This window comes from Vanacampus margaritifer, chromosome 13 (genome assembly GCF_051991255.1).
Source record: "Vanacampus margaritifer isolate UIUO_Vmar chromosome 13, RoL_Vmar_1.0, whole genome shotgun sequence".
Classification (NCBI taxonomy): domain Eukaryota; kingdom Metazoa; phylum Chordata; class Actinopteri; order Syngnathiformes; family Syngnathidae; genus Vanacampus; species Vanacampus margaritifer.
In genome coordinates, this window is record NC_135444.1 from 23,591,006 (window position 1) to 23,612,927 (window position 21,922).

At 40.4% G+C, this 21,922-nt stretch overlaps 1 protein-coding gene across 1 annotated transcript; it reads left to right on the plus strand.

The window, feature by feature from the left end:
* Positions 1-1,881: 1,881 nt before the first annotated feature.
* tns3.2 (tensin 3, tandem duplicate 2) lies at positions 1,882-20,965 on the plus strand. The gene is made up of 17 exons (XM_077584900.1): positions 1,882-2,097; positions 3,473-4,364; positions 5,462-5,595; positions 6,956-7,049; positions 7,131-7,202; positions 14,603-14,759; positions 15,778-16,002; positions 16,087-16,274; positions 16,530-16,613; positions 16,788-16,919; positions 17,401-17,496; positions 17,929-18,006; positions 18,167-18,244; positions 18,453-18,621; positions 19,049-19,117; positions 19,628-19,657; positions 20,151-20,965. Exons 2-17 carry the CDS (start codon positions 3,677-3,679, stop codon positions 20,290-20,292), a joined length of 2,436 nt encoding a protein of 811 aa, XP_077441026.1. The 5' UTR covers positions 1,882-2,097; positions 3,473-3,676; the 3' UTR covers positions 20,293-20,965.
* Positions 20,966-21,922: the final 957 nt, after the last annotated feature.

Consider the following 21,922-nt stretch of genomic DNA (forward strand, 5'->3'; position numbering starts at 1 on the left):
AAGTGAAAAGCACACAGTCAGCGGCAACAATGACTTTAACTGCTAGTTACAGTTTGCCGTTCCATCTGTTTTATGCTATTGCTCAATCTGCTCTGACCTGCTATGCAATTTCGGTTTCCACCAAAGAAGAGCATTGCAGTAACGTAGCATGTAAACAAACCTATACGGATTTGGAAATGCACACACGAATGCAAACGCACGTCGCCATGATGTCGAGTACACACGAGCAAGCATGATGAGTGGCAAACAGCAAGAGAGCCAGTTTCAAGAATGTTGTTTTCAACCACAGGTGGTTTTACTTTAACCTTGAGCCCGCCTTCTCTCGTTTCTATCTCGCCATCTATGCTGCACACTCTGTCTCACTTTTATCTGCCTCCTGTCTCCTACACTCTAAAAACAATTGGGTCAAAAGAAACCCAATTATGGATAAAAAATGGACCGATCACTTTAAGGGTCAATTTGACCCAATTTTCTTGGGTGTTTTATTAAAAAAAGAAAGAAAAAAAGACCCGAATTGGGTCTAATTAACCCAAATATCTGACCCAACTGTATGGCTTATATACAAAATTATCTGTTTTTTTGTGTGCAAAACAACCCAGAAAGTTGGTTCAAACTGACCCAAGTAGAGGATCTGACCCAACTTTCTGGGTAGTTTTATGAAAAATGACCCAATTTTGGATCCAAAGGTGGTTCAAACTGACCTAAGTAGACGATCTGACCCAATTATCTGGGTTGTTTTATCCCCCCAAAATTACCCAAAATTGGGTTGGATCCTCCACTTGGATTAATTTGACCCAACTTTGGGTAAAAAATTTGGTCATTTTCTATAAAACAACCCAGAAAGTTGGTTCAAACTGACCCAAGTAGAGGATCTGACCCAACTTTCTGGGTTGTTTTATAGAAAATTACCCACTTTTGGATCCAAAGGTGGTTCAAACTGACCTACGTAGAAGATCTGACCAATTATCTGGGTTGTTTTATCCAAAAGTTTTTACCCAAAATTGGGTTAGATATTCTACTTGGATTAATTTGACCCAACTTTGGGTAAAAAATTGGGTCTTTTTTTTATTTTTATAAAACAACCCAGTAATTTGGTTCAAACCAAGTAGAGGATTTGACCCAACTTTCTGGGTTGTTTTATACAAAATTATTATTATTAATTTTTGGTAGAAATCAACCCACCCAGAAAGTTAGGTCAAAATGACCCAAGTAGAGGATCTGACCCAACTTTCTGGGTTGTTTTATAGAAAATGACCCAATTTTTGACCCAAAGGTGGGTCAAACTGACCTAAGTAGACGATCTGACCCAATTTTGATAAAAAAATGTTTTGCATAAAACCCACCAAGAAAATGGGGTCAAATTGACCCAGATAGAGGATCTGTCCATTTTTGACCCATAATTGGGTTATTTTTGACCCAACTGTTTTTAGAGTGTAAATTCGTGCTCCTCTTGTGCCTTTCAGGTTCAAGTTGCAGGTTGCAATTTGTCCCTTCCCCCTTCAGTACACAAAGCCCGCCTCTATGTTTACATTCCCTTCCCCATATTTGAGCAGCTCAAGGCCTTTGCACATTTTCTGATTGCTGACATCATGTGTGCAGTATGAACACTTTTTTTTTGTGCCTGCTTTTGTATGTGACCGTGTTTGAATGCTGGTTAGATGATGGCAAAAAAGTGCATCTACCTTTGTCAAGTGGGACAGGATGCAGAGGGAGGAAGAGGCAAGCAGAGGAAGGGACTTTTCCAAACGGTGGTGCCGGTGAAGGCGGAGATTGATTGGGACGGACGGAGGAGGCAAGGAAGAAGGGACGCGGGCGGGGGAGAGGCAGGCAGGAGGGAATTGGGGGTGGGCTGTTAACACCTTAAGAGTAAGTTAGTTTCTCGTTTTGCTGCCTGCCAGTCCGAACGGACGACAGAGGACGAGGAAAGAGACGATCGATGCATCTTCTTTGCCTTTTTTTTTCACGTCCTTGCGTCTTTTTCCTTCTTGCTTGCCATCTTCTGTTTGTGTTTCAACAACTGTGAGGAAAATCAAGCAGTACTTTGATTGCTGTGCTCAGTCTGCAGAGGGACTAGTGAAGGTTTTCTCCTGACAGCAGGTACAGTATGCTGTTGTTGTTGTTATTAGATGTATATAACGTTTCATCTGGTAACAGATGTTTAAAAATGAACTGTGTTGTGTGAACATCTAAGTGTGAGAGATCTATTAGGCCAACGGTGAGATTTTACCATGCGTGTCTGGAATTTATTGCCTCTCTGGACTTAGAGGCTGCGCTCATATAGTCCTGGTATGCACTCGATGTATTGTTGCAAGCAGTACATGAACTTTAAGCTTCAAGACATTTATCACAAGAACTTGTGTGGCATTCAAGATCGGTATTTTGAGGAATGTCGGCATCTGACTTTTTCCAAAATATGACAGCCGATAATAAATCAATTTAAAGCATGTGGAAACTATATATTCACATTTTCTGTTAACTTTATAGAAGATGGTGCTGACCCTGGAAACTCTCGGGTTGAAAATGTAATATTTCCAAAAAAAGGGAGCTATTGTTTGAATTTTCATTTAAATTTTGAAGACATGCTGATGACGCTGGGCGCTCCTTGAACTTTTTTTTTTGTAATCATCTAAAAAAATAAAAATAAAAAATCCACATTTTGCAAATTTGTTCAATAAACATCTGCTTAAAGACATTTCAATAAAGTGGGAGTTGGAGTTTGTATTTCTCACGTTTTGCCACCAATATTTTCCCTTTTATTGCAAATAAATATTGGTTACAAATATCAGTTGTTGGCCACATTGACTACTAATAATTGGTATTGGCCCTGGAACCCCCCCCCCCCCCAAATCCATTTATCTATCTTTAATTTCAACCAAGTGTTGGAGTTTGCACTATCACAAATTGTGACGCTAACACTTTCCCTTTTACGGCAAATGAATACCGGCTCCAAATGTCGGTTATTGGCCTAAATTTGGCCACTACTAATCGGTATCAGCCCTGAAAAAAAACCCATATTGGCCTTTCTTTATATTTGACTTTCTAGCATGTTTCCATCCAAAAGTGTGTTGATGGTGTGAGTCTGTTAAAGTTTGACAGTTGGAGTGACTTTAAGTGCCTGTGCTTTCTGTGTGTGAACAATCAACAACCAGCTTGGTCTGACCTCAGGCGGGTTTCTGTGACAGACGTGTTATTTGCGTGACACACACACATGCACGCACCATCCTCCGACACACCAAACAGTTTGTCTGCCTTTGACAGAGGTGGCGAATCCAGGTCCAGAAAGTAAAAACCCTGCCATAGTTTGGCTTTATAGCCATTGATGCTAGCGAGCTAGTTGCTAGCTCCCGTGGTGTAGCTAGCTAGCACCTGGGGATAAAGCAAAAACTGTGGCGGGATCTTTACATTCTGGACCTGGACTTGACACCTCTGGCCTTTAATCGCTGCAATGAAAACCATTTTTGTGTCTTCACAGCTGAACACCTCCAGCTCATGCCACAGAATGACGCTGAGTTGCCAGGGTGAGGAAGAGGCGTTATGATGAAGATTGTTCCTTCCTTGAGCTGCGCTGACCAAACGGCATCTGCCGGCATTCGTTCGGGCCTTTGCGTTGGCTTCTAAGGGTGGACTGGCAGCACAAGACACAAGTGGCAATATTTGCCAGCCTCTTCCGGCGGCCATGACTGAGCTGGCTGCATGTGAGAGCACAACGGAGGGGATGTCGAAAGATGAATCTTGCTTGGGACCAGCGCTGACTGGTGACTGGTCTTCACCCGGGCAAAGGGAGACAGATATATTGGAAGACGTGGACGATGAGGCGTCTTCTTCTTCAGATGCGACATGTAATATTTGTTCACTTCCTACTGAGAATCCGCCGGGAGAGCCAATATTAGCCCATGCTGACTTCAATCACGGCTGCGCTCAACAGGAAATAGAATCCCAAAATACGTTTGTATCAAATGGAGAGTACGGCTCGGACAAAATATGGCCAGAAAAGCCATCGTCATCATCATCATCATCATCATCATCGTCATTTGTGGCTCCTCATACACCAAGCAGAGGGCGCAGCAGCGAGGAAGCGGTGCAGCGACGTCTGCTGGGAGACGCTCATGCTTGCAATGTTCCACAAAAGTCGCACATTTTCAACACGACGCAGTCAGCGCATTTCACAAATGAAATCATTTCCCAAGAAGCAGAATTTGCTTTGCTGTCTGTCGACGTCGATGACTCAATAGAGCAGTTGAACCAATTGATTCTGGATTTGGATCCCACCTTTGTTCCTGTTCCTACCGGCTGTGCCCCCCTCTCACGATCCACCTCCGTCCAAAGCACAGGCCTCAGTAATCAAGGAAATACGCATCTGACTGGTACGTATGGACATTCAATTCAAGGCTGTTTGATATTTCTCATGGAAAACGACATTGGTGTACAGAAAAATGCTCTTTTCATTTACACAAATATTTAAAATAAGGACATTTTAGAGCTGTGATTAACCCAAAATGAACCCAAAAAATGGTTGCGTTGTGGGTTATTAATTTAATTTGACACATGCTTTTGGGTTAAAACACTGAAAAAGTTTGGGTCGGTTCATTTTTGACCTAATTCAATTCAAGCCCAAATTTGGGTCAAATGAATAACCCACAAAGAACCAACCAAACAAACCAACAAATTGACATTGACAAATCTAAATAAGTCAAAAAGTTGGGTCATTTCATTTTGGACCCAATGCAATTGGTTTATTTCAGTTCACTTAAAACGTTGGTTCAAATGAATAACCCAACAGATTGGGTTGTTTTGTGGGTTATTAATTTAATTTGATTTTTGGGTTAAATAGCTCAAAAAATTGTGTCGGGCCATTTTTGACCCAATTCTATTAAGTCATTCAATTAACCGCCAAATTCAGGTCAAATAAACAACCCACAAATAACCAACAAAACAACCCAACAAACTGTCATTGACAAATTTAAAGAACTCAAAAAGTTGGGTTATTTAATTTTGGACCCAATTCAATTGGTTTGTTTCAATTAGTTCAGATGAATAGCCCAACAGTTGGTACCTACGTTAATTTGACCCAACTTTTTGGGTCAAATAACTCAAATAGTTGGGTTGGGCCATTTTTTTTTAAATTGGGTTATTCAGTTAACACAAAAAGTTGGGTAAAATGAATAACCCACAAAATAACTCCCCAAACTGGGTTGCTTTGTGAATTGTTAATTTAATTTTAACAGCTCAAAACATCGGCTCCATTTTTGACCCAACTGTTTTTAGAGTGTAATATTTCATGTTCAAAGTTCTACAATAATAGACATGTTAGTGGGAATGTAGTCACATGACTGAGTAGATTTTCCGAGCGATTACATTTCACATCCTTATCTGTCTGACTGAGCGACTCCCCTTTATCTGCCTTGCACGCTGCCGCTTTCCTATCTTGACTTTTCACGTTGATCTCCCTGCTCATGTACAGGCTGGCAGCGGCAGAAGCAGATCAGCGATGTGACCGACTACTCGAGTGCTTGGGCCGGTTTTCATGGTCTTGGGGAAGGACCGCAAAGCTTGGGGGACGTCCTGGTCAGCGCTCCTTCCCATTTGTCCTCGCGGGTAAACAGTTGACGAGCTCATCTCACCAAATGGAAGCTGACAGTATTCCAATATCACAGTTGCAACACGTTTAGCCTCGTGATTATGCTGATTTTCAATAACATTGATGATGTCATAAGCGAAATAAAGCACATTGTTAAAAATGTGCTTATTGGTACAATATTAATGTTTGGGGGTCTTATGAAAGCTAGAAGTTCAGAGAAGCATTTCAGGAAAAATGGGTGATTTTTTTTTTGTAGTTTATGGTTTTCTTAAGTTCTCGTGAATATGTCTTCAAGTCAATTACACAGAGATGAGAAGTCAATTAATCAGAGACGGCTTCATGGCTAGCTCAATGTATTGTTGGCGCTGATTTAAAAAAAAAAATCTTTACTCTTTTTCTAGCACATCAGGTTTTTTTTAATAGATAGATTTTCATCTTTTGTTTTTAAGTTTGACCTATTATATATATACATATAGACTGTAATATTGTTGTTTTTATAATATTGTTATTATTATGAAAACTTCATGTGCTAAAATAATAATTAAAAAAGAGGGCATATTCAGAATGAGCTAACACCCAAAAATAATCTAAGAAATGTTTACTTGCATCTTTGAGTAAAAAAAAAAAGACGAAGAAATAGTAATAAAATTGGTGTTATTTGACAGCATTTTTCACTCTAGAGTAATTTCCAGGTAAATGATGGTCATTTGCCAAATATTAAATCCCATTAACTGCAAATTTGACTTGAGCCGGAATAATTTCGGACTTTACCTCAGTGTTGCGAAATGCGATGATGCGGAATATATTATCCAAAAACAAAAAGATGATTTATGTCACGGAATACAGTAAGCAATAATTTCCTTTTGATGAAATTCTTGAAATCTCCATGATTTGTAGGAATAGAAAATCGTGCCTTTTGTTTTAACAATCTTTTTCACAGCAGCCATCCTAAACTATGGTTCAACAAAAACTTTGTTTTGCATAAAACCTTGTAGGGCAAAGGCATAAAAAAAACAACATTTTGGTGATAAAGGTATTTATTTTGAATTAGTATGACATCAACGGCACGGTCGATCCTCCGGAATGATTATCCATGATAACTTACTACGCCATGAAAAGCACTCATGTAAAAAAAGGTTTGCATTTTCACCGCATTTTGCTGACTTTGTCATTTTCTGTGACTTGACCTTTCATGCGCGTCTGTTGCCGGCTGGCATGAATAGCCTGCCTGTTTACACTGAAACAGTCTGCACGCACACGCGCACGCGCACGCACACGCATCACAAGACTGATATCTGCTGATGCGTGTGCATTTATCACCTCATAAGACTGTAGGAAAAAAATACTGTTCTTATTTTTTCCTCCTTGCAAAAAAAGAAGTCGAAGTGTGTGGACTGCCGCGGCCAAATTGGCAGCTTCGAATGCGTCCCCGCAACTCCATCTTTTCCCGTGTCGCCTCCAACGCCGTATGGTACGAAGTCGTCATTGTCAACGCTGCGGGCGCTCGTTGCTGCGTTTTGCAATCTTATCCGTGTCCTTTCTCTTTTCCCAGTGGGAAGCATTTCAGAGTTTTCTCATATGAGGACCGGCGGCCCGTGGGCCCAACGCAGCTGCTGGACACAAGGTCAGCCTTCTCACCAGCAAATGACCATTTATATATGCAAGCATGCAGACAAGATTTTCTGCTTGACCGCTAAGGAAGTTTGAAGTCAAACATGGCCCGCTTGCCAGACAGGGTTCGAGAGGTGGCTGGAATGTTGTCTTGGCATAACACACGCACGCGCACTCACCTGGCAAGGATGTTGTTGCTGTTGGTGGACAATGTGGGCATGACTTTGTTTTTGGTAAATCAGGTCGAGTTAAAGGCAGGGAAAGGTCTTTTTCCTTTTTTTGTATATACTGGTTTGTTAAGAAAATATGTCAAATTGACCGCAATGGTTTGTGTACTCATTTGCTCCCAAAAAACGTATAACCCCTTTTTATTTTAATTATTGCCATCATCCCCAAAACGTATTTATACGTTTTTCCCCAAATTTCTATTTTTATTTTTTAAATGCTAGAGCATAAAGAGGTCGCTTAAGGCAATGGTAGTTATTGCAAAAAAACGGCCAGCAGGTGGCAGCAGAGTATAAGAGATCAACCAGGGCCATGTTGCAAAAAAAAAGCTCTTTCCCCAATGTTTTGAACAGGTTTGTGAATAATGATGAAACTTAGCTATATTCGAATGCTACTTGCTGCAAAATGGAAACAGATACTTTTATTTTTCTGATGATAGAAGAGAGTCTAATCTTTCTTTTGGTAGGTTCCATGTTTTTAACAATAGAACACAATATTCTGTGGGCCAAATCCAGTAAAGCAGCCAGGAGCGAAGGGGGTTGCTTCAGTAAAGTGTGAGTTAAATGTGAAATTACACCACCAAATACTGTAAAGTTATGGAAATGTGTTTGTGAGAAAAGCATTGTAAATTCTGCCAAATTTAGACAATAGTTTCACCGATTCACATAACGTCGACGCTGATTTCCTTAGGCAGTAAAATGGGCGAAGATTTTCTCTGATTGGCTGTCAGCTAGCAAACGCATGAGATTGAAGTACAATATAAGCCAACGTAACAGGTTACATTATACTCGTCATTTCACCCAAAACACTTTTATTATTATTATTTTTATTGTTATCCCGATTAGCATGCATCCTATTTGCACCATTTCTGACCTTTAAGGCGAGCCATGCGTAGGCGTAGATGTGGGCGGGCCCGTCTTCGTGTTTCTCAAAATGCCAGGGCAGATTTTTTTTATGCTGCTGACAAGTGAGAATTGATTTGATGATGTTGTCAGCGTGGGGGTGTTTTTGTGTGTGTTTGTTTTGTTTTTGGCGATGCGACGTACAGTACAGAAAGTTGCACGCGAGTGCAATTAGGCGGCTTTAAGATAAGTTGCCGTCTCTTCGTCTCGGTGAGTGACAAAGCATTCATCTCACTTGAGACCGGACCTCCATTTTCAAATTTGTCTGAGTTCAACTTTGTGCTATAAGTCTTGATCCATGGGGTATTTTGTTGAAGCACGCCGCAAGCACAACAGCTGACGCTGGATGTCTAATAATAGTTTGGGCTGATAAAGGAAGACCACTGCTGACAGGATGTCCACACGCATCCTGTTGTGGGCGGGGACATGAGATGGGGTCTTTTGTTGCCGGGACATCCGGAGAGGCCAGTGTATGAATTTTCACTTATGTCAGAAATGAACCAGAGAGCATTTGGTACACTGTAAAAAAAAAACTAAACTTTACTATAACATCATTTTACTTTTTAATTTACAGTTTGTTTCTGTATTTTTTAAAAGATCATTTAATGTACAAAAATAAACTGTAAAATAACATGAAATCACTGTAACTGTAAAAGCACACAATATTTCTGTTATTTTACAAAAAAAAAACTGCCATTAGAAATACATATACTGATTGATTGTTAAAATACGTTCACAAATGTAGCGTCATTTCACAAATATTTGTTTGTTATTTAACGGAATAAAATGTAAAATTCAACTTTAAAACCCTAAAAAGAGAGAGAAAAAAACTGTAATGCACTGAGAAATTAACAGTAAAAATTCATCATTTTTACCATAATTTCCTAATTTTAACTTTAAAACCCTAAAAAAAGAGAGAAAAAAACTGTAATGTACTGAGAAATTAACAGTAAAAATTCATCATTTTTACCATAATTTCCTAATTTTAACTTTAAAACCCTAAAAAAAAGAGAGAAAAAAACTGTAATGTACTGAGAAATTAACAGTAAAAATTCATCATTTTTACCATAATTTCCTAATTTTAACTTTAAAACCCTAAAAAAAGAGAGAAAAAAACTGTAATGTACTGAGAAATTAACAGTAAAAATTCATCATTTTTACCATAATTTCCTAATTTTAACTTTAAAACCCTAAAAAAAGAGAGAAAAAAACTGTAATGTACTGAGAAATTAACAGTAAAAATTCATCATTTTTACCATAATTTCCTAATTTTAACTTTAAAACCCTAAAAAAAGAGAGAAAAAAACTGTAATGTACTGAGAAATTAACAGTAAAAATTCATCATTTTTACCATAATTTCCTAATTTTAACTTTAAAACCCTAAAAAAAGAGAGAAAAAAACTGTAATGTACTGAGAAATTAACAGTAAAAATTCATCATTTTTACCATAATTTCCTCATTTTTTAAAAGTGAAAATAACTACAATTTCTGTAATGTCCTTTTGATGGTAGCATTCATTGTACTAACATTTATTTATCCAATGAGATATACTGTACACTGTAAAAAAAAAAAAAAAATTGTATGTCAAGAAGAGCATCGACACCGTCAATTCAGAAAGACAACGGCTTCCTGTTTACCACTTGAAAGTCAGATGAATGTCTGGGAAAGAATGTGACCCTTCGGGACACTCACATTCCCGCTTCAATTATTTCCATGTCATGTTTACAGTGATTACTGTCATCACAAAACGGCTTGAGGCAACGGCAGGAGCCGTTACTCAACTCCACAGTAAAGTTACAACGTACTATCATCAGGACATTGATGTTAAGTTTTAATAGTTCTTTATAATAATAATAATATAATATATATATAATATAATAGTTTCATTTCATTCTCTCTCTCCCGTTAATTGATGGATGAGACAAAAAAAAAACTCTTTTTGACAGTGTTTTCAGCAGGAATGTGAATAATGATAAAACTTGCTAATTGCTGCGAAACGGAAACGGATAGAAATATGCTTTTTTTTTTTCCTGATGAAAGAAAAGACTTTAGTCTTTCTTTTGGTAGGTTCCATGTTTTTATAGCAATAGAGCACAATATTGTGTGGGCCTTGCAAAATCAGTCCAAATCCAGTAAAACAGCCGGGAGCAAAGGGGGTTGCTTCAGTCAAAATGGTTGCCGGTGAATGAGTTAAAGTGATTTTAAGGCACTATATGAGAGATTTTGTTGTATTATTTATCAATAATAAGTTGTTGTTTTTTTTTTAAACCTTTTTCTGACTGGTTGGTGGCGGTATTGTCGCTCAGGCAGATGGACTTTTCAGTTCATTACCAGTGTCAAAAGGGCTTGAACCCAAGGCACATGCGTTCACCAAAACAAAGGTGAACATAAGACAATTCTGTCAGGAGCTTTTGAGAGAAATCTATGACGTGCTCCGATTTGACGCATGGCGGGAGACTTTGTGTCTGCATGCCTTTGTCTCGGTGTTTGTAGTAAGCAGAAGGACCCCCCCCGCCCCCCCCCCCCCCCCCCCCCAGATGACGCCCCCAGCCACCCCCCCTCCTCGCAATTCACCAGCATCGTCGCCCCCTTTTCTCTCTTTTGCCCATAAAAGGCCACATGTGACCTTTGACCCCGCTGTGTAATTCATTCCGATTGGGGGAAAATGCCCACAGTGTCCAAGAATGAACAATGCTGAGTGGTCAATCAGAGGAAGAGGCTGGAGGGGAGGGTGGGCTTCGCTCGCCGACTCTCACTTCTCCCGCCCTCCCCCTTCCTTCTGTCCCGCCGTCCTCCATGGAAGTGGAACGCTGTCACAACAAGTAGGAACAAACACGCCGCTTTCTTTTTCCATCTGTGGAAGGAAGGAATTGGCCAATGGCGTCGCCACGATCCGGCCCCTGACAAAGAGCGCCAGCGGAGCCGGCTCCGGTTTCCCGAGTCGACGGGAGCAGACCGAAGTGCGCTTGTCGGGAATCCTCCATTCACACTGGAAGTCGGAGCAAAAGAGAACGAGGCAGGGGGTTCGGGAGCAAACAGGAAGCCGGCGTAGTGTCACATCATGACCGCATCGCTTGGTATGTACGCGCTCATCTGGCAGAGATTACAACATTCTTCGTATTCTTTTCGTTCTCTTCTTGTGCAACGTGATACACGAAAGTGGCCAGAATTCTCTCTTCCACTTTAGGGCACAAACGATGATGGGCTGGGCCGATATTTGCCATTTTGACAAATATCGGGATTGGCCTTTTTACAAACAAAAGCCGATAACGTTGGTATCTCACTGAGCGGTGATTGCTTGCGAACGAAGCAAATTTTGGGGTTTTCATCGGGATTTGTAAATTGTTCACAGACAGTTTTTACTTGTCGCAAAGACATTTGGATTATATTCAGCCCTTTTTTCACCGTCTGCAAAGATCTTTCGAAACCTTTTTACAAACCCTGACAGAAACCCCAAATGAGGATTGCATTTGTCGCTCAGAGAGACATTTAGGGAACTTTTATTTATGGATTTATTCAACTTTCCACTTTATAAAACTGATGCGACACTGGAAACTCCCTACAGTTTTTATTGTTTTAAAAAGAATTAATGGATATGGGCTCTCGAGGACCCAACTTGAGCACCCCTGGTCTAGAACATGCTGGCATTTTTATTTATTTTTTTTAACTCTCGGAGTCACCAAAAGAGCAACTTGTGAGTGTCAGACTCAGGATGTCGTGATTGGTAAAATGGATCATTTATTGACGATGGATGGAGAAAATGAAGTTGGCCCCACCGACGTTCTGTCAATTGTCAGTTGACTGTAATTTGTTGGAGATTGTCAAGTTCACTTGTGTGGATTGCTTGGATTTCTTGCAATGTGAGAGTCGTTTGCTGATTTTTTTTTTTTTCCACTTCACCGCCGGACAGGAGAAATCCGTAAATCCATCCAGTCAAAAGTTTTCATTTGAGTTTCCCACTTGTTACGGAATCCAAACTGTTTTCAAGGAACTCGTTCGTTTTATTTGATTTTGCGGCATTGAAATCTGCACCGATCCAAGCTTTCAAATGACTTGGCTTCCCTCAAAGAGTTGGACTAACCGCGGCGCCTGCGAAGCCCAATGGGAAGGCCCGGTCCAGCCTCCATGATGACCGAAGCAGCTGGGCAGCGACTGTGTGGAATTTGGATCCTGCTGAAAAACGTGCTCAAACGTCTGGAACCGTTTCCCGCGTCATAAATTGCGTCTTCTCGTGGAGCGAACGTGACATCAATATAAGCATCGCATTGCGCAAGACCAAACCTCTGACGGTTGATATTTGGAATGGAATTTCTGGAAGCGATTCATCATCGCTGACTACAAATATTTTGTTTCTGTTCACTTTGTGTCGCGTCGCCGTCGGCCAAGTTTGTCATCTGTCCCGTGCGTACGATTCCTCCCTCACTCCTCAACTGCGTCAATCCGATTAACGCTTGCCTGCTGGATTGCTAAATTGCAACACTTTGGACCGCAGCAGGAGGGAAGGCCCGGCAGGCACTGAGCTCGATTGACTCGGACTGAATTTGGACCGTCGCTGTCTCATACGGTGCAGGCTAAAATCCTCAAAGAAGCTTTGATTTCATTTCAATACATGTACATTAATTGTGTTGCTATTTGACATTTTCTGTGCATTGTTGGATTCCTGTATATTGTTTTGTCCATTTCGGATGACCGGGCCTTTTTGGCAAGTGGGTCAGTGGAACTCGATCGGCACAAACCAAGCAGCACGAGCACCTTGGGAGCTAGCTAGGGAGCTAGCAAGCTAGCACCGGGGGCTAAAGCCAAACTGTGGCGGGGTTTTTACTTCCTGGACCTGGATTTGCCACCCCTGTTGACCAAGGAAAACGGATGTTCTGTGGTTAGAACAGCTTCAAACAAGAAGCAAGACGAAAAGTAGAGACGAGCATAAGAAACTTTTTGCCTGATGTGACAAAAATGATGAATTAAAACGTTGAGTATATGAAAGTGATGAAATACGTTGTGTCACGCCTTTCAAGCCATCTTGTGCTTGATGGACGCTCTTAACTCTTTGACTGCCAAGCGTTTTCAGAAAAGGGATGCCGTGGGTGCCAGCCGATTTAAGCATTTTGACTGATCTTTCAAGGTCCACAGAAAATTATGTGTTTGGACTATGGAAACACACATACTACCAAATGAAAGATTGGACTCTCATCTTTCATCAGAAAAAAAAGTTTGTTTCTACCTTCTTCCGTTTTTCAGTAATCAACAATAGAAAATGGTTAGTTTCACCGCTGTTTTGAAAAAAAAAACGTCTTTTAACGTCTTTGGCACTCCTCCATAGGATTTTACTAAACGTTATTTAACGTTTTTGGCAGTCAAAGAAGGAAGGAAGGAAGGAATTCCGTCGCGACACACGTGCGGTTATGTAATCCCCTCAAGGTGATGAATTGTCACTTGTTGCCTTTTGAAACAAGGCTGGTCTCAAAAGCAAATTCCTCCATCTCGGATTCCTTGAATAAAAAGAGTGGTGGGAGTGGTAAGTGTGTGTGTGCGTGTGGTGGGGGGGGGGTGTTTCTCGTCTGTCAGAACAAGGAGCCCTTTGACTCTCTTTGCAGTGACTCATAGTCCTCCAGGCCTGCTTGTGGCCTGAGGAGGCCCGAATTCGTGTCTTGTGCGTGACGCACATTGTTTGAATGTCAAGATTGTCAGATTGGATGTTTGAGCCTGCATGCCGCTCGTGATGATGTCATACAGAACCACCATGCGATGTTGTGGTGCAATTGCAGGTCATTTTGGAACGAGCAGAAACAAAAAGTACAAAAAGACGTTTTGAGTGGACTGAACACGACTTTCTTTCTGTTACATCGAGCTTCCACTGAGATGTAACTCAAATTTTGTTTTAAAAGTCAAGATTATTTTGGCTATTAAAAGGCTGTTTAAGTTTTAAATATTTTATGATGGCATTGAATTGAATTGATTAAAGTTGAGCTGGAATGATATGGGGCGACTGGGGCTGGTTGTCACATGGCTAAGTTGTCACATTGTCATGCTATTTCATGTTGTAAAATTCAGTGTGACAACTTACCCCATGGTGAGACAACATGTCACCGTATTTGATTGCTTTTAACGCAACATTGAGACAAACTGAAAAAATTGGGGTTGACTTAATTTATTTTGAAGTCATTTTCATTCATAGAAAGATGACAATTCTTTGCAGTTCTGCAGTATTTATGCCTTGTTAGCATTTGAGTAAAAGAACCAAAAACGGTAAAAATGACCTTTGCTGTCTTCTTTTTTTTTCTTTTAGATTCCCGAAGTTTCCTGGACAGCGCAAACCATACGGGCAGCTCTGTTGACGGAGAATTGTTCCGATCCGATGTTTCCGTGAGCTCTGCTTCCTGTCCGCGGATGTTTGGTTCCATGTGTTCTGTGTCATCAAGCAGCTCCGTCCCACACATGGACAGGTTTGCTCATTTTCAGATTTTCAACTCATTTGCTCTCAAAAACGTATAAAAACGTTCCATTTTAAATATTGTCATGGTCCCCAAAACGTATTTATACGTTTTTTTTAAAATGTGTATTTTAAATGCTAGAGCATACAGAAGGCTTTGATGCAGCCTCTGATCTGAAGAGTACGCTTTAAGCCAGTGGTGTCCAAACTCGGTCCTCGGGGGCCGGTAGTCCCGCAGGTTTTGGATATTTCTCTCCTCCAACACAGCTGAAGCTCATCAGCAAGCTCTACTAAGCCTGATAACAATCCTGTTGATTGAAACAGGTGCGTTGGAGCAGGGAAACCTCCAAAACCTGCAGGACTACCGGCCCCCGAGGACCGAGTTTGGACACCACTGCTTTAAGCAATGGTAGTTATTACAAAAAAAACGGCCAACAGGTGGCAGTAGAGTATAAGAGATCAGCCATGTTGCAACAGGCTCTTTTTCTCAGTGTTTTAAACAGATTTGTGATGAAACTTACACTCTAAAAACAGTTGGGTCAAAAAAAGGCCAACTATGGGTCAAAAATGGACCGATCCTCTACTTGAGTCAATTTCACCCAACTTTGAGTCAAGAAATGGGTCTTTTAGTGTAAAACAACTCATAAATAGTGGTAAGATCTGTTACTTGGGTCAAAAAATTGGGTCATTTTGTATAAAACAACCCAGAAAGTTGGGTCCAATTGACCCATAAAGTGGATCGGTCCGTTTTTGGTCCATAATTGGGTTACTTTTGACCCAACTGTTTTTAGAGTGTAAGTTTCATCACAAATCTGTTTAAAACACTGAGAAAAAGAGCCTGTTGCAACATGGCCGATCTCTTATACTCTACTGCCACCTGTTGTATTCTAATGCAAATTACTGCAAAACGGAAACAGATAGAAATATATATTTTTTTCAAATGCAATTGCCAATGTGATCTGGGTTTGAGGCGAAACTCAAATTGAGAAACGGATTGTTTTCAAGTGTTTTTCCTCATTCCCAATGTTCAGCGCCACGCCGCCTCCCACGTGGCAGCAGCAAACGTCGACCTCCTCACAGTCGTCAACTCCCGTCAAGTGCAGCTCTCCGAATGCCCACAGTTCACCTCGGGTGGCGCCCAAAGGACTTGCCGCGTGTCCGGGGGTCCTCGTGCCGGAGACGGACTTGTCCTCCTTGCTGACAGTGAACGGCAACCTGGAGCACAGCCTGCTGGAGGCCATGGGGGACTTGAGGGGGGACTTGAGGGGGGACCTGAGGGGGGACCTGACGGGCGACCTGACGGGCGACCTGGCGGGCGACCTGACGGGCGACCTGAGGGTCCTGAGCCTGGGTGGGGACGGGGACGTCCCTCCTCCACTGTTGCCTGAAAAGAGGAAAGTGGGTGAAGGTGGGGACCTCGGCTCCTGCTTTCCGTCACCGAGTGGGTTTAGCAACATCAGCCTTTCTTTCTCATCGCTGACCCCTGACCCCTTCAAAGGTTTAAGTGGGACGCCATCTCCTGGAGCAGGTACAAATGTCATTGAGAGCACTTAAGAGTGTTTTAGCTTTTAGAAAACACAAGTGATAGCAAAACTAGAAGCCATTCAAAGTAATGGATGTCAATTTCGGACTCAGTAGCTCAAAATAAAACCTAAGAAACCTAAAATGGTGTCTACAAGAATTGTTCACGTGATGTCTCCCATATATGAATCAACATTTTCTTTTTTTCTTTTTGAATGTGATTTTACTAACGCTTTGACGTTTCACTTTTATTTTGTTTCAGAGTTTGGCAATAAGCAGGACACTGTCAAGTTTGTTCAGGACACTTCCAAGTTCTGGTACAAGCCCGACATTTCCAGAGATCAAGGTAAATATTCATCTTTGTGTGTGTGTGTGTGTGTAAATATTCATCTTTTGGCAGTCATGTGCAAACAGATTGTAGTATGCGCTTGTGAAAAGTGTTTTGCCATGTCAGGCGTGAAGCGTACTATTCTAACGAGGGTTTTATCTTTCTGCCCCTTCACCCTTGACCTTCTGCTAGCCATTTCCGTGCTAAAGGATAAAGAACCCGGCTCTTTTATTGTCAGAGACAGTCATTCATTCCGTGGGGCTTACGGCTTGGCGATGAAAGTCGCGACGCCGCCTGCGTCTGCGCTGCATCAAAGTAAAAAAGGTACGTTCACAACGAAAACCACATTCATATGAACATGATGCCGCTGTCAATTTTGTTGTTCCCAATGTCAGAAACCATATTGTCAACCGAGTACAGATGTGACTCTGAGACGAGCTGTCTCTATTTGATTTTATTTGATTTATTTATCTAATTAATTTATTTTTTTTTTTTTGCTCTTGTTGTTTATGTTGTTTTTTTTAAAATGACTTTACCTTGTAAATGAACTCTGGGGAGAAACGGGGCCGATACAACAAGACTTGTCTTTTCTTTCTGCTCCTTTTCATTCAACGATGAAGAATATTTTTTTATATTGTCTTTTTTTTTTTTTACAAAAGAGTGAAATAGATGATGAAAATGAAATCAAAAACAAAAATGATCAATTTTGTTAAATTAGTACACGTTGTAAGTCTTACAAGTTACAAGCCTTTTTTGTGACCATATGAATGAATGTAAACACAAGGTCCGTTTTGTGTCTTTGCAGTTGTGGATCCGTCCAATGAGCTGGTGAGACATTTCCTGATCGAGTGTACACAGAAAGGAGTTCGTCTCAAAGGCTGCCCTGATGAGCCGTTCTTTGGTGAGAATCAATTTGTTGTTGGGGGGACTCGACAGGTGCGTTTTGTTACTGACATTTTTACAAAGATGATATGTGTCAATACTTATTGATCGTCTAACGCAAGATGGAAAATGAACTGACAATTGTCACATTTCTGCTTATTTGAGGAAAGATTCAGCCAAACTGATATGAGATCAGAAAAATAATATCCTCCAAATCACATATACAGGACCATGTGAACACATTATAACTCCACTGATATTTGATACAAACATTTCCATCCATTCACAAGTCAGTGACGTGAACCACTTTACTACCAGCAACCGTGCTGTACCGTTACATATCTCACTGCTTCCCCCTACTGGTTACTGCTAACCGGTGCAACCCTTAAATGACTCATTTGAACATTTCTCGTGTGCTACTTTTTGCTTGTTTTTTTTTTTTTTCTGTCAGGGAGTCTCACTGCTCTGGTGTGTCAGCACTCCATCACACCTTTGGCTCTGCCCTGCAAACTTATTCTGCCAGACAGAGGTAACAATTTGAACTTACATGGAATGTCAAATTGATCACAACTTCATTAAGAGGATCGTTGACTTTGTTTGAGACAATGCAAGAGGTTTTAACCGTGCTTTGCTGAAATTCTCCCAAAATGTAGTCATTAACTTCTTATGCGACATTTTCTTTGTGTCAGACCCGTTTGAGGAAATGAGTGACTCTCCTGCAAAGACAGCAACAAACTCGGCAGCTGAGCTTCTCAAGCAAGGAGCAGGTACTAAGATAACAACAACAACAAAAATGTCATTTTAATTACAATTCAATTTGATTGTAATTAACTGTAATTGTGGTTTGTGCAGTTGAACGCATATTTCTTCCCCCAAACTCTGATCTAACTCGATAACCAAATATTACAAGTGCATTTCAGTCATGTTATCTTTTTGTTTATATATATTTAAATAAAAACAACAACTTTTTGTTAGCATGTAACGTGTGGTACCTTGGCTCTGTGGAATTGGAGTCTTTAACGGGACACCAGGCCGTTCAGAAAGCCGCCACGGTGACGCTCGCTATGGACCCTCCGCCGGCCTCCACCGTGGTCCACTTCAAAGTGTCGGCGCAGGGCATCACGCTCACAGATAACCAGAGGAAGTGAGTATTTACACTTGGACAGCGGCGGTTCTTGACCTACATTTAGAGAGCGCTCGAAAGCAACCAGAGCTGCTGTTTTCTCAAGATTGAGCGCAGTGGCAGCGGATGCAATGAGAAGAGCAGAGGCCCCGGAATTGAACCCTGTGGAACACCATACATTATGTTATATGCCAATTCATATTCGTCCCACCACTTTCTTTTTTTGCTCGACATAGTATGAGATAGGATAGAGATAAACCAAGCAATGACCGAAGGATGTATCATCCGGAATCGCTTGAGTCAGGCGTGTCGAGACGGACTCACTGAACCCCTGGGGTTCCATCCAACTCACTTCAAGAACCATTGTAGTGACTAAATGCACACATTGAAAATCACATCACATCTACCACCCCTAAAAATAAAAATAAATCTTGTGTTGTCCCTCCAGGCTGTTTTTCAGAAGACACTATGCAGTCAATACCGTCATTTTCTGTTCCTTGGACCCGCAAGGCAGGAGGTGAGTCATGTGACATTTACTGTGTGTGTGTGCAACAAGATGCCACATGTTCACGGTTTCAGTTCAGGAACGAGCAGAATAATGGATGGAATTTATCACATTTTTTTTTATCACATCATTTATCACACACATGACTAACTAAACAGTCATCTTCGTGTGACTGATAGTATTTTGCAATAACACTCAACATTTAAGAGTATGTCATTTTGTATTTCTGAAAAAAATGGGTATAAAAATGAATACGTACAATATTTCCTATGGGAGTTTTTTTTTATGGAGAACCCAAAACTAGAAATAAATAAATTAATTAATTAATTAAAGTGAAAATAAAAATGGATATAAAAAAATAATTCAATTCAAAAAGGAAATCCCCCAAATTAATAGAAATGGAAATAAAAACAACAGTATTTATTTATTTTTGGATTTATTTCGACATTTATTTATATATATATATATAGTGTACGTATTTTCGAATGGCTGTCCCTAATGAATATATTTTGTTTCACACAGATGGACAAGAGGAAGTGCTTCTACTGCAAAGTAAGTTTTTCATTCACAAATGCGTAATTTTAACATGTGTTGGGGTGTAATCGGAAATCCGATTAAATAGTTCCGGGAACCTGGTGGGAAATTTTACTCGTATTTTTTTTGTAAATGAGCCTTATCCATTTGTGCCCCAAATCATGGCGATCACTCTGTTCAGTTGAGATTTTGGAGTGAAACTTACGTATTTCTTACACGGTGCCTTGTTTTAATAGTATACAGTGTTTTATTTGTGTCGTCCCTGTTTTTTTTTTATCTACAAAACTGTTTTTTATTTTATTGTTTGCATTTTTATCTGTCCATTTTTTTGTCAACTGTACAGCGTTTTGTCTGAATGCGTACCATAAATATATTATTATTATAATTACTGTATGTGCATGCTATGTGTTTGTGCATACAGTACATTTCCCTCTTTCACAATCATTTAGCTTGATTCAAAAACGCTGTTGTAATATTTGAATATCTTTATTTATCTTTTTTTTTCCCCCAGGATATTTGGGTTTGTAGCGAGGAAATCTCAGAGCGAGACTGAAAATATTTGCCATCTGTTTGCCGAGCACGACCCCGAGCAGCCGGCGAGCGCTATCGTCAACTTTGTGTCAAAGGTCATGATCGGGTCACACAAGAAGTGAAGGCAAAACTAAGCATCATAAATGTATCGAATGAAAAATGAAACATTCCCGCTTGGTGAGATTCACAAAGCAAAACAATGAACAATAACACAAGCAGCTAACGAGAACTTCAGAGCTCAAACTCAAACTGATGCTAATTTTGAGTGTGCTTCCCGATGTTGCCGTTAGAGGGCGCCAACGCTACCATGTGTATTGTAAACTCATCGGCTGGATGAAGCGTTAGCAATTAGCATCGTTGCTAAATAGATGGGACACTTGGTCACTTTTTGTGGAAACTACATATAATACGTTACTTATTCCTATACACAGCAAGCAATAAAAAATATCATATGAAAGACAAATGTGTCTATAAATGTATGTGTCAAGTGAGTTTTAAATGCGTATTTAAAAAAAAGAACTGTAATTTTTTTCTCTCCTTGTATATGAGATATATTTTTCTTTGTGTTTACACTTCTCCAAAATATTTATCCAGATGTTTGAAAGTAGTTTTCCTAAATATTCTTCCTATGTCACCAACTGTATTTTTGTATATAGCCTATTATGTTATTATTCTGTACATTATGATAAATAGACAATGTAACTCAGGATTCATGCAATTTCTATGTCACATGTTTTTAATATTATCTGATGTATTCCGCAGATCATTAAAAACACACAAGATGCCTGTTTTGGATTTCATTTTTCATCTTATTTGAACTTAAGGGTCACGCGTTTCAACACTAATTCATGGTGAGGAAAAAAATGCTTTTGCATTCCATCTCGTAAAGAAAATATTCTAAGATCCACTTTTCAAGCTTGGATTGTGTGTCTACTTTAAATGCATTGTAAAATGCACTCGCAAATAATTAGAGAGGAACATGCTAAAGAAAATCATTTGTGTCTTTGACAAGTTCGATGTAAAAAGAAGTAAAACTTTCTGATTTGTTCATTTTGACTAGCTTTTATGACACATTTGAACTTCATTTAGGCACTTCTTAAAAAACAAAAATGCCCAGATAGACACAAAATCCGGCAGAAGGAAAAAGTACATTTTTACGTGGACAAAACATCCTGCCTTCCATACGGTATTGTCAAGTTGATTTACAGGTTTGTTGCCAATAGGTGGCAGTATAGTCACTTTTTCCCACAACATGGAAGTGGATGACTCAATTCAGATGCATTGTGGAATTTATGGCCCTCGGATTTAAGAAAAACTCAGTTCATAGACACATTTAAAATTGAATAATTTCCAAGACGTAAGGAAGATGTAGACAAGGGAAAAAATCCTTTATCTCTTATACTTGAGATTTTGAGAGGAGAGATAATCCGACTATTATCCATATTCGACATCCTCCATGTGGAAGTGGAAATAGGACAGAGACGCAGGTCAGGAAAAAGGGGAGCAGCATGTGAATTTGGGGTGGGGTGGGGCCGGGGGGGGGGGGGGGGATGTGATGCGATGCTGTGAGAGTGTGTGAAGGGGCTGGGGGTGACGGTGATGGGGGGGGAGGTGGGGGGGGTGTCGGTGGTGGATGACCTCACTATTTCAGGAAACTTTCCCACAGCCTGCACACAAAGAAGGCCGTCAAAAAAGTTAAAAGGATGAGAAAGAATAGTCATTTAACAGGCAATTAAAAAGAGCAGGCAAAGT

Bases quoted from the DNA above. Each gene is read 5' to 3' on its own strand.
- tns3.2 (XM_077584900.1), top strand. From the start codon at position 3,677: ATGACTGAGCTGGCTGCATGTGAGAGCACAACGGAGGGGATGTCGAAA. The intron at 7,050-7,130 runs GTACGAAGTCGT...CTCTTTTCCCAG, and splicing joins GTCGCCTCCAACGCCGTATG to TGGGAAGCATTTCAGAGTTT. The intron at 16,275-16,529 runs GTACAAATGTCA...ATTTTGTTTCAG, and splicing joins GACGCCATCTCCTGGAGCAG to AGTTTGGCAATAAGCAGGAC.